This window comes from Nycticebus coucang, chromosome 20 (assembly GCF_027406575.1).
Source record: "Nycticebus coucang isolate mNycCou1 chromosome 20, mNycCou1.pri, whole genome shotgun sequence".
NCBI lineage: Eukaryota > Metazoa > Chordata > Mammalia > Primates > Lorisidae > Nycticebus > Nycticebus coucang.
In genome coordinates, this window is record NC_069799.1 from 57901492 (window position 1) to 57913297 (window position 11806).

The 11806-nt window shown below is 42.2% G+C and overlaps 2 protein-coding genes across 3 annotated transcripts in view; one reads left to right on the forward strand and one right to left on the reverse strand.

The window, feature by feature from the left end:
* Window positions 1-752, forward strand: part of NMT2 (N-myristoyltransferase 2) — a 45758-nt gene extending 45006 nt beyond the window's left edge. The window contains exon 12 of the mRNA XM_053572901.1: window positions 118-752. Within this exon, the coding sequence (XP_053428876.1) occupies window positions 118-138 (21 nt within the window). The 3' untranslated portion in view covers window positions 139-752. The remainder of the gene's footprint in view (window positions 1-117) is intronic.
* Window positions 753-907: 155 nt separating this feature from the next.
* Window positions 908-8102, reverse strand: RPP38 (ribonuclease P/MRP subunit p38). 2 transcript variants are annotated; one of them, XM_053572902.1, is made up of 3 exons: window positions 7793-8102; window positions 5985-6037; window positions 908-3942 (listed from the first exon to the last, which is right to left on the reverse strand). In XM_053572902.1, the coding sequence occupies exon 3, from the start codon at window positions 3930-3932 to the stop codon at window positions 3084-3086; it is 849 nt and encodes a 282-aa protein (XP_053428877.1). In that variant the 5' UTR covers window positions 3933-3942; window positions 5985-6037; window positions 7793-8102; the 3' UTR covers window positions 908-3083. The 2 variants fall into 2 exon arrangements, with proteins under 2 accessions (XP_053428877.1, XP_053428878.1); XM_053572903.1 differs by having other exon boundaries at window positions 7785-8102.
* Between the last annotated feature and the right edge of the window lie 3704 nt (window positions 8103-11806).

An 11806-nucleotide genomic window follows, 5' to 3' on the forward strand; every position in this document is an offset into this window, starting at 1 on the left:
CCCGTACTTGCTGCCCTTAGGATTAACAGATTTTTCAGTAGCTTTTCAAAACACACATCTGTTGGGCTACATTTTAATTTACGTTTTCTTACTATTCCACTTCCTCCCTCCCTTTAGGTTGGACTTGTACTACAGTAGATGGATATTTTTTTTCTAGAACTCTGACATCATTTGTTAATATTCTATTTAAAGATTTCTGGAACTGCTATTCCAAAGAAGAATAAAAGCACAACTTAAATGAACCCGAAGCAGTGGATAACAATCAGAAAAGATGAAAAATCCCTGTGTGACCAATAGTGTCCATGTCCTAGCTGGGATGGTAAAATTTCATCCTTTTTTCACTGTTTACACATTGGTAAGAGGGATGAAAGGGTACAGAAGAGCACATTCTTCTAATGTTCAAACTTTGGTTGTCTCTTCATGAAGAGAGAGGTATTTTTCCTCTAGAAAAGGGATTTTTTTTCTCTGTGGACTAAAAGGTCACAGAATCATGTAAGAAAATCTTTGCTGTTATGTGAAGATAAAGTGCTGCCTTTCTATTTATTAAATGTATTTGTCCATGTAACAGAATGAAGGATCCACTTGGAAAATTCTTACTTCTGTTGTACACGGTATCGTTGGGAACCTATATGGAATTAACACTTCCGTAACTCAGTGACCAGTGGTGGATGGTGAAAGTGGGGAGCAGTATAAACATGTACCGATGACGAGTCCATCTCTTTCTCCCTAAGCAAAGTTGCCAAATCAATAAATATACAAATGTGTATTTTGTTCTTCACCAACAATCAGTGGATTATTTCAAAAGCCAAGTTTTGTACACACGTTGTGTACCCTCTGAAAGAGCATATGCCCCTTGACTGACCAGACTTTGCTGCTGCTACGAAAACTCCACTTTCTTCTCGGCAACATCAAGGATATGTGAGGAAAAGGAAATGAAAGCTGCCAAGTCAAAAGAGATGCCCGGTGGAATTTATTAGTGCTATCAGGACATTGATAGTTTGAATGTTGTTATTACTTATGCAAAATTGCACATGTTCCTTTATGCTGACTTTAATTTATCATGAAAACTGTCATGCTAATGGAAGATATCTTACTTGTAAATAACTATTCATAATTTTGTTACTGCCGGTGTTTTTACCTAGAATTTGAAAACAAAGCTTCATAGTGTACATAGACGTGTATATATTGCCAGTCACCCAAGGGAAAAGATGTTACAAGAAGCCACATAGACTGGCCTTGTCTCAAACACAAAATAGATACTTCCTGCCTTTACTGTACCAGTGCCTAGGCTGTTCAGTGCAGAAAAAGTTCATTATTTTAGATAACATGATGGCATTTCCTTCATGTTGTAAGCAATCCAGTGAAACCAATCATTTCTTACACCGGGGAGGGGCCGTCAAATCATGGGCCAGGGACCCACAGCCTGTTTTTATATAGCTCATGAGCTAAGTGTTGTTTTTATTTTTCTGAATGATTGTGTGTGGTGGGGGAGAAGTCAAAGAGTTACAGATTTTAGCATCCATAAAGTTTTATTAGAACATGGCCACACTTAACATTTATGTTGCCTGAGGCTGCTTTATCTTGCAAAGGCAGAATGAGTTGCAGTGGCAGATGTTACAGCCAGCAAAGCCTAAAATATTTAGTGTCTGGTTCTTTACAGGAAGTTTGTTGACCCTGATTTACACCAAGGAGTTGGAAGCTACTTTTCATAGCTGGCCATTCTCTTAAAGACCTACGTGCAGCTGTGGCATCCCTGAGGCTACCATTAGAGGGCAGACCTGCCCCACCCCCAGCCCCCACGGTAGCACTGTTTTTGGCGGCTCTCGATGATTTCTCATTTTGGAGTGTTCAAACCCAGTTGCATTCCGTCTTTCCGAGAGAGGAGAGAGGTTTCAAGAAATAAAACTGTACCAACTCACTGTAACATTTCTGAGATGCCAACATTAAGTAAAAGATTTTGACCCAATTGGAGTCAAAGCTCTAGGTGGGAATTTACATCCCACTTATTGTTACGGTACAGTCTTACTTCAAAGAAGCATTTTAAATAATTGCAGAATTGCCAGTCTGCAAGAAATTTGGTCATGAGCTTATTAACTTGTGATGAAACTGTTACACTGAACATTTTAGAGAATCATTAAAACCGATTGTTTATAAAAGTAGCTGTGAAAAAATTCAAAGGTAGTATTTTATTGATAAAAAAAAAAAAAACCTACCTTGTCCTGCACTTTTATTATAAAAATGCTCTATTTTTTCTTCTTTTTGACCAAGAATGAAGAGGTGGCATAATCTATGAGTCAGCCAGAATTTAACCTGAAAAAAGTTCTGGCAATCTAATAATTCCCTCTAAATTACAGAAAGTGACTTTTCTAAACACATTGTAAATAGCTTTGGTTTTGCTCCATTTTCTGACCTGAAGGACCCCTGTTGTGGCACACAGCCACTTCTGAGAATCCAAGCTCTTCAGATTTTTCTCTTCTTGACACATTTTATCTAATCACTATGTTTTTTTATAGGGGTTAAGATTTCTAAGCAAGTTAACCATGTAAAAAGGGGTGAATTCTAATTAGTCAAAATACCTTATCTGGCTTTCTCTATAAATACCAAGCCTTTCTCCCAAGTCTGTGTCTATGCCTACCTACTCAGAAAGTCAAATTGCCATGAAGTAAATAAAACATGATGTGTTGCTCCTGAAGGTAAAACTGATCATGTTTCTCCCATGCAGTTACGTCAGCCCATCTAACTAGAACGTCTATGGTGGCACCTTCCGAGTTTGACAGAGAATGTTAAGTGTTATGGGACACCGATGTTCTTGCCTACAAGCCTTTAACAACGTGAATTTATACAAGCATGGACATTAGTTTCAATAAACTTTTGTTCGGATATTCATATATTTTTAACATTTTCTGCATTTAGTGCTTTTTAAACGTCAGCACATCTGTGGCAGACAGTTGTCTTACATACTGGAAAGGAACAGTATCAAAGAGGATTCTGGGAATGTGTGTAAATATAACTCATTTTATTAGTTTCAAGGCATCACGGGGTACCCTTTTAAAAATTGGATGAAGTGACCAATTTCCACAACGTTACTTTGAAGTGTTTTTTTTACTTTTGGGTGGTTTCCTTATCTTATTAGGGTTTGGGATCAGTTTCTTTATTTTAAGGGGCTGTAACGCTACAGCTGAAGTCTTACTGTCAACGAACTTTCTTTTGGGTTTTGAGAGGTCTTCAAAAGAAGCATCTAGAATTTCTTTGTCTTGGCTTTCCAAAGATTCATTCTCTAAGTTTTCCCCGGAATCTTCAATTCTGTCTTGAAGCCATGGTACACTTAAACTGGGTACTCTGGGAATGATGGCTTTTACTTGATCAACAAAGTCAGTGGTGTCCTTCCTGAATCCCAGAGCTAGGATACATTTTAAGCCGATGACAGGGGCAATTCTTTCACTGAGCCTGGGAACCTGACAAGCAGGAACAGCTCTGCTTAAACTTAACTGGATCAAGTGGGAGGTGATAATGGCAGGCTTAACTGACTTACACACCAGAACTAGGAGCAGTTCACTTCTTTCCAGGGCTCTGGTAACTTCATTAACACCAATTGTAAGCTGTTTCCTGACGTGCATGGGCGTCCACCCTGACACCTGCTGCTTAGCGTCTGGGTTTTTCTCCTTCCGATCCTCACTAACATCACCATCTATGCAGCATTTTTCTTTCCCTTTTTTCAAAAGAGCTGTTTTTTTCTTTCTCTTCTTATCCTCAATCTTCCTAAGTCCAATGGACTTAAACCTGTCTTCCAGCGTCTGTAATATGAAGTGCATATCCTCTCTTGCCAGAGCACTCCAGCAGATAGTATACGGATTGTTCAAGGAGGTCTTTACAACTAAAGGTCTCGTCTTACGAACAGATCCCCTCCCTGGCGCCTGAGGAGCTGTGGCCATTCTGAAAATCCTTCAGAGAAGCAAAGGGACAACAAAAAATTCATATTCACTAGAAAATGCACATCTTAAGAATAAATTGGTTTTACTCTGAGTAAAGAGCAAGCTAATTATACAGGCCCAAATGGGTGATAATACATTTCACTGTTCCCTTAAGTAATTTTAATTATTTTTTCCATTTTTATCCCATTCGAATGCTTTGTTTAGGCCCTTTAAAAAAATTCAGGACTACAAGTGACCAGTGTTTGCTGTCTCTCATTTTTCCATGATTTTATCTTTACTTATATACAGGCATTATATGAATGTTCTGCATTATTACAATCATAGTGAAATTCCATTTATTTCTTCATTTCATTTATTAAAAAATGTCCCATTTCTACTTGTTCATAATGAACCTTTTAGTAGCTGTATGGTACTATACCTTCTACACTTATTGCCATTTTCCAATTGCTTTCTAGTTGGGCTTCCACTCATTCATTTAAGAATCATTCTCTGACACCTCCCAGGCTGTGTTCTAGACAACGGGGCTCTGGATGAATAACACTCCAGTCCACCTGCACAGAGCTCACAATTTGGAAGGGCCCCAGAGCCCTCTGGCCCTCATTATCCAGGTGTGATTTTTTAAAATAACTTACACAAATAATCTATATACATGAATAAAACCTCAAGCAATAGTTCTGTTATATCCCTTTTTATATGCCTCCTTTTCTGAACCCTAAATTTTTTGCCTCTTAAAATTTCTAACACACATGCAGGCATATATTCCCCCTCCTTATGGTTATTCCAAGATGACTGCTCTGGCTGGCAAAAACTAGGGAAATGTTATAATGAAATTTAAAGACACCAATCATTAAGGAAAAACGAGGAATCCTTATTGGGGGAAGTGTTACAAAACACTGGTTAGAGGGCCGCACCTGTGGCTCAGTGGGTAGGGCGCCGGTCCCATATGCCGGAGGTGGCGGGTTCAAACCCAGCCCCGGCCAAATTAAAAAAAAAAAAAAAACACTGGTTAGAGGGCATATGCTCTTATCCTTCCCAGAGGCAACTGCATATTCTCTTCCCTCAATTTCCTTCCGCATCTTCCTGGGTCTCAGGCAGAACCACAGGGACCCACTCAACAAAACCTAAGGAAGTCGAGTCCTTTCCAGCTCAACTTCCACTCACTAGGTTGGCAAATGATAATGACAGGCAAATGTGCCTGCACTTTGTGTATGTACAAAGCTCTTTCTCCATGTATTAGATTCTCAAAACATTCCAGCAGAATTCCCCAAGGGGGGGGAGTGAGGAACCAGACTCACTGTCCAAAGTCAAAACTACCCTGTTTCCCCGAAAATAAGTTAGTGTCTTATTTTAAGGTGTGCTCCCAAAGATGCACTAGGTCTTATTTTCAGGGAACATCTTATCTTTACTGTAAGTAGGTCTTATTTTCGGGGAAACAGGGTAATATTCCAAATCTAAATCTTATGCTCTTTTAATCCAGCCTATACCTCAATAACTTGAGGATTTTTAAAGCACGTATACATGGTTGGTCCTCACCCCCAGATCTACTAAATCAGAATCTCTAGGAATCCCACAGAGACATATGCGCTAGCAAAGTGCTGCCCAGGTGAATCTGATTCAGACCCATAATTAGGAACCCCTGGTGTGGGACAGGCAGGCTTTCCACACTGGAAAGTTCTGGGAAATCATCCCCTAATCTCTGATATTCTTCCTTGTCACCTTCCTACAAAAAAACAAATTTGTTCTTCTTGGGTTGAGAGCAAGCCTTCGTTATGTCAGCATTACCCACAAAGCTGCTACTTTACCGCCAGCCACATTGGGTGCCCTTCTCTTCCCCTATTATTTCTGTGCTTCCCTTAAGCTTGGGAGATTAGGAAGAAAAGCAGATCATCCAAGTCACTGGTGATTGCCAGTGGCTAGGCTGGGTTCAAAGTGGTCAAGAAGAGAGAAATAAATGACAGAGGGGCAAGACAAATATGACCTAACAGTTCTCTCCAAACTGCAAGTCCCAGGTCGTGCGTCTGAGCATCCAAACAGCCTGAGGTAAATACTTACAGTGGTGTGCTCTGGAGGGTCAGCAGGTAGGCACTGACTTCTGTCTGCACAATCTGGTGGGGAAGAGTAAAAAGCTAAGTGGCTCAGATGGTAGAATCTCATCTGCCATAGTCCAAAAACAAAGTGCCCACAGATAAGAAGTAATAGTTTCAGGAAAAGGGAGAAAAACAGGAAGTCCTTGCTGAAGGTCCTTTAGAGCTATGTCTAGGAGGCCTCTGCTGCCTATAGATCAAGTGCAAACTCTAATGTGATACACAAGGCCCTCCACACTCGGGCCCCAGTCTCCCACCAGCCTCTGCCTTAGGTCCCACCATGCCCATGGCACTCAACACGGACTGTTACATGAAGTTTTTCACTGCCATGTCTTTATACACATTACTCCCTCTGCCTGGAATACCACTTCCCACCCTCCTTCCCGCAACCATCTTTCTAACTTCAACAGGTGTTTATGGATTGTCACCTTGTGTCAGGCCATGCTTATTATTTAAATGAGGTACAGTCACTAGCCTTGGGGAGCTTACAGTCTACAAGGAAGACATCTTTAGCAGGTTATCAGGTTGTGGTGACCTCAAGGGAGTCTCTGCCTAGGTCCAGTTGCTCTAAGTACAGAGATACATGTTGAGACAATGAGAATTGCCAACGAAAAAAGGAATTAATACCACAGACATTTTGTCAGAAGATACTTCAAATCCTTCCCTCATCCACATATATCTGACTAAGGGAGCTCATGTGCTTTAAAGGAGGGGCCATGTGTCTTGCGACTGGTCATGGTGTAACTAAAAAGGTGGTAGGCCTTGGGGAAGTCCTGTAAATTGGGGCCAGGCTGTAGGAGGGATGAGGAGTCCTCAGGACTTCTGCTAGTACCATTCAGAATCTCAGCTCCTTTGTCCTGTCTTGCAGAAAATCCACCATTTCTGGGATTTCTGTTTACTTCCTAACAAGGAAACGAGGACTTCTCTTTCTTTTACCCCTTCTCAATGCACCCACATATGTGCTTATTTCCTGTACTTCATCCCCCCAATATAGGCACATTGTAAATTTGTGTAGACCAAATGCTAACATTTTGACTGTGACAGGTTGTTAGTTAAGGGAGAGGATTATACAGGGGTCATTGAAATTTGTTCAGGGAGTAGCTAGTTATAACTATACAATAAAAACCTAGGGCACGTTAAGGTTAAGGAACTACAGGATGCTCAGGGAATAAAGTAAAGCAGTAACTTAGTTGAGGAGGTCAGGAAAGTAAGGCTCCGTAGATGTAATGTCTTTGTAAAGAAGAAGGAATTAGACAAAGAGTATCCCAGGGAGCCGTGTTAACAAAAATAAGGTCAATGTCGTTGGGGCAGAGATACTACAGAAAAGGGCAATGAAAAGTAGGTAAGGACCAGATGGTGAAGGCCTCTGCCAACTTTGCAGCTAGAAATTATTGTAACGTTTAAAGCAAAGCAGTGGCATTAGGAAGACGTCCCAGAACGATCTTTGTGGATTCTGGGTATGTAAAGGGTCAATTTGCGACACTAGAAGCAGCGAAGAGGCTCCGGGAGTAGTCCAGGTAAGAAATGATGGTGCGCTGAACTAGAAGCGCAGGAAAGGGGATGCAGAGAAAGAAACTTTATGTTAGTTGAAACAGGAGCTAAAATCTCCCCGACTGAGTGATCAGTTGGGAGTAAAGTAGAGCGAAGTCTAAGGAATGCCTCCCAGTTTCTGGATCTCGTCGGTAGCCGAGGGAACGACGTGCCCATTCTGAGAGGCTCCATCCCGGACAGAGTCAATCCCCCCGGCTAGTGTATGCCGCCCCTGTACCTTAGTACCTTTGTCCTTGACTATTTAGCACACGGGATTGTGCGGTCTCGTCTCTTCGGAGATCGCGGAGCACAGAAGAGCCAGAGCGGGGCTTTATCTTTGTCCTCCCAGTGCCCAAAACATGCTGCAGCCCAGGCAGAAAGGAGCTGGAGCCAAGGCTGGAAAGCTCGCTTATCGCAATGTGGGCGACGAACCCGGGAAGAGGGGTCCGGGAAGCCGTGGGCTCCGACTTCCAGACTCTGCCAGAGCCCCTGCTTGACTCTCACCGTAGGCCGCGCGTGGTGAGTCCACAGGATCTCACCGCGTCGACTCTGACGTTATCAGCCAGCGACAGTGGAGGGTTCACGTGCGCCCGCGCCGCGCATGCGCAGAGCCCTAGCCTCGCCGGCCCCACCTTCCAAACGCAGGGGGGCGGGGCAGAACCGCTCGTAGCTCCTCCCGTTTGATTATCTTACAGTAGGTCACTCTCAAGTGGGGTTAAATCGGGCCACAGCGTCAAGCGGCCCCATCTCTAAAAACCCTAAATCTAAGACCCGAAATGGAGAGATTCGGGTCGAGGTCCTAAAGCGGCAGTGCGCAGGCGCAGCTTGTGTCTCACGACATCCTACGGTTGCCACGGTAACCTGCCGCTAGTGTTCTTGACGGCCCCTGTTTGGCGAGTCTTCAGCCAGTGTCTCCTGTAGGAAGATGGCTCTGGGAGGCCCCCGACACCCTCTCCGGTATAACCCTGACTCTTGGCGCGCCTTGGAGTCTCAGTGCTCTGTCTCTAATCACTTTTCTGTCTCTGGCTTGCCTTACGCACGCAAAACCCTAGCCCCGGTCCCAGAGCGCCATCTCCAGCGAATCCCTGCACACTCCCCAGCTCTGGGAAAATAAAAATAAATGAGGGGCGGGGCGCCGGGTAAAACACTTAACTAGCCGGCAGTAAAGGAGGGAATCTTGAGGCCCTGAAAGGTAGGAGTTGCTTTGAGTTCTGCGGTGGTAGACCAGAGTACGCCAGCAGGTGTCTGCTGTGGCTTCTCGGAGCAGTGGAGATTAGTGTGTTGAACTGAGTCGCTGGAAAGTCACGGACAATTGGTGAAACAGTTGAATAACCCTGTATAGGCCAGGAATGTGAATCTGAACGGCCCTTAGAATACAAGAGGTTGCTTCCGACTTACTGACCTCGTCCTTGCCCTCACTTCTTTTCCAGTCTCACTTAGGCCCCCTTTCTTTTCCTCTTCTATAGATCTTCCTCCTTTTCTCAATGTCTTCGCTACTTGTTTTGTTTACATTTTTGTGGTTTCTATATTTTTCAATTTCCATATGGAAATACCTATATAGTACTTAATTGGCCATACAGTAAACAAAACAAAAAACTGCTTTTTGGGCTGCACAGTGTAGCTGAGTAGCTCAGTGGGTTGGGCGCCGGCCACATACACCGAGAGTGGAGGGTTCGAACCCGGCCTGGGCCACCTAAAACAACAATGGCAACTGCAACAAAAAAAAATAGCCGGGCGTTGTGGTGGGCGCCTGTAGTCCCAGCTACTTGGGAGGCTGAGGCAAAAGAATCGCTTAAGCCCAAAAGTTGGAGGTTGCTGTGAGCTGTGATGCCACGGCATTCTATCCAGGGACTGTGTCTCAAAAAAAAGAAAAACAAAAAAACTGCCTTTTGATCAAAGATTATTGCAGTTTACACAAGGTAAAAACACATTGTTATCAGAAGGATTAAAAAAAAATGAGGTTAGAAGGAGTTTGAGTGTAACAACAAGCTTTCATTTCACAAAATGAATCACACCAGTTCACTATGATGAACTATAAACATTATGCAGTTTTAAAGACAAATAGAAGCACACAGGTCTAGTTAAAATGCTAGAGTAATGGAAAGGAAATGTAAGCTTTTGTCCTCCTAAGGTTCCAGATTTATAGCCTTAACCTCATCTCAGCTTAACATTTACTCTGTGCAAATTATTCGCTGTTGTATTACATGACTATACAGCCATGCAGCCTAGCTGAAATCCTGACTTCATCTCTGACCAGCGCATGGCTCTAAACAAGTTCATTAACCACTTATGAAGTGATAAAAATAGTACCTGATGTGAGGATTAGAAGAGATGAGCCTACATAAACAGGACGCTTAGCACAGTGCCTGGCATATAGTAAATGCTCCATAAATTGAACTGTGATGAATCCGGTGACACTTTGGCAGAATTAAGTTAATAAAAATTCAATATAGCCTTTATAATTTTGATTGTTTTAATTTAAAACTAGCAATATGATTTCCACAACTAAGTTTCAAAGTTAATTTCTCTCCCATTTATATTGCACAAACATTACAACAACAAAGTTTTTAAAATTCTCCTGTGACCCAGTCACCTCCAAACATGTTTTTTGGACATATTCCCTTCCAATTTGTTTACCCTATACGCATGCTTTGGCATTAAAATAAGATATTAAATCTTGTGTTCCGATTTGCATTCCACATAGTATTTTTTTGTGTTTCTCAAACAAAGGCTTTAAATTATTACTGTAAGTGTATTTAGCACCCAATACTGAATAATCAGTTTTGATTTTTTATGACACTTATTTTATCTTGTAAAACCTCAGTTTTCAGCCTGGGTAACATAGCAAGATCCCGTCTCTGGAAGTGTGGTTGCTCAGCTCTTCAAGAAGTTGAAGCAAGAGAATCCCTTGAGCCCAAGAATTTGAGGCTGCAGTGAACTATGATTTTGCCACTGCACTCCAACAAGGGTGACAGAATGAGACCCTGTCTCTAGAATTCAAAAACAAAATAAAAACCCACCTCAGTTTGGTCTTTGAATAATAAAGTTTTCTCTTTATATTAATTCTAGAATCTGAGTATTGTTAGATTTACATGTTTGCCGTGGTGTAACAGTGATTTAAGATTCTGGATGATAAGATGCCACTGGCCACAGTCCTTTGATGAAATAAATGAAAGTTCCAAGGAGAAAGTTTGTCAATAGAAAAACATAAGAGAACTGACCACCAGATTCTTCTTTCTCTTCATGACATTCTGACCTTTGTGTGTGTTATTGTTATATATAAAACATGAACAACTATTACATAAAAACAATCAGTTACTAAGAATAAACTTTAATGATGGACTGCAAAATCAATAAACAAGCTTGAAAACTCTGCTAGTGAGGACCATTCATTACTCAAAAAAAATCTGTGTCCATAGAGGCAATGTGAATGTGAAGCACTTCAAGTAGTCAAGCAATTTCTAGATTTCAGTGGACAGCAAAATCAAGAACCATGTGATGGCAATTCCCTGTGCCTCTCTAATCCCACGGGCAACATCCCTAGTCCCAGAGGTCAGACGGTAAGTGTTAGTAGGGGTGGGTGACTCACTCTGCCTTGAGAAACCAAACAGTTGACTTACACAGAAGTGTGGAGCTATACCCCAAGGTGGAGCAGGTTGTGGGGAGTAGAGAGGGAGAAAAGCAGGAGACAGAAAGTCTGGTCTCAGCTGAGCTAGGAAAAGGGATGCAAATGCCCAGGTGATTTCCTCTTCCCAAAAGAGGGAAGCCTTGGACCACGAGAAGTTACAGGGCATTCTGCCAAGACTCAGAGTAGACTCCGGTCAGGCCTCACCTGTGTGGCTATGTGGAGATGTTCAAGGTTGTTGGGGGTGTTGGCAGAGCTGTTTTATTAAAAGAAGAAATTTATTTTCTTTTTGTTGTTGTTGTTAAATCATAGCTGTGTACATTAGTGCAATGGAGGGGTGCCATGTGCTGGTTTCATACACTATCTGAGATATTCTCATCAAACTGTTCAACGTAGCCTTCATGGAAAAGAAGAAATTTGAATGACCTTAGATAGTCAAAGGCGAGCCCCGGATGTGTGCGCCCATGTTTCTTTCCTCTCCCTCTTTCTGTCATAAATTTGATTTTATTTGAGTTTTTTGGTGGTTGTTTTTTTGTACAGGCAAAGTCTCACTATCACCCAGGCTGGTCTTGACTCCTAGGCTCAATAGATCCTCCCACCTTGGTCTCCCAAAGTGTGGTATTACAGGTATGAGC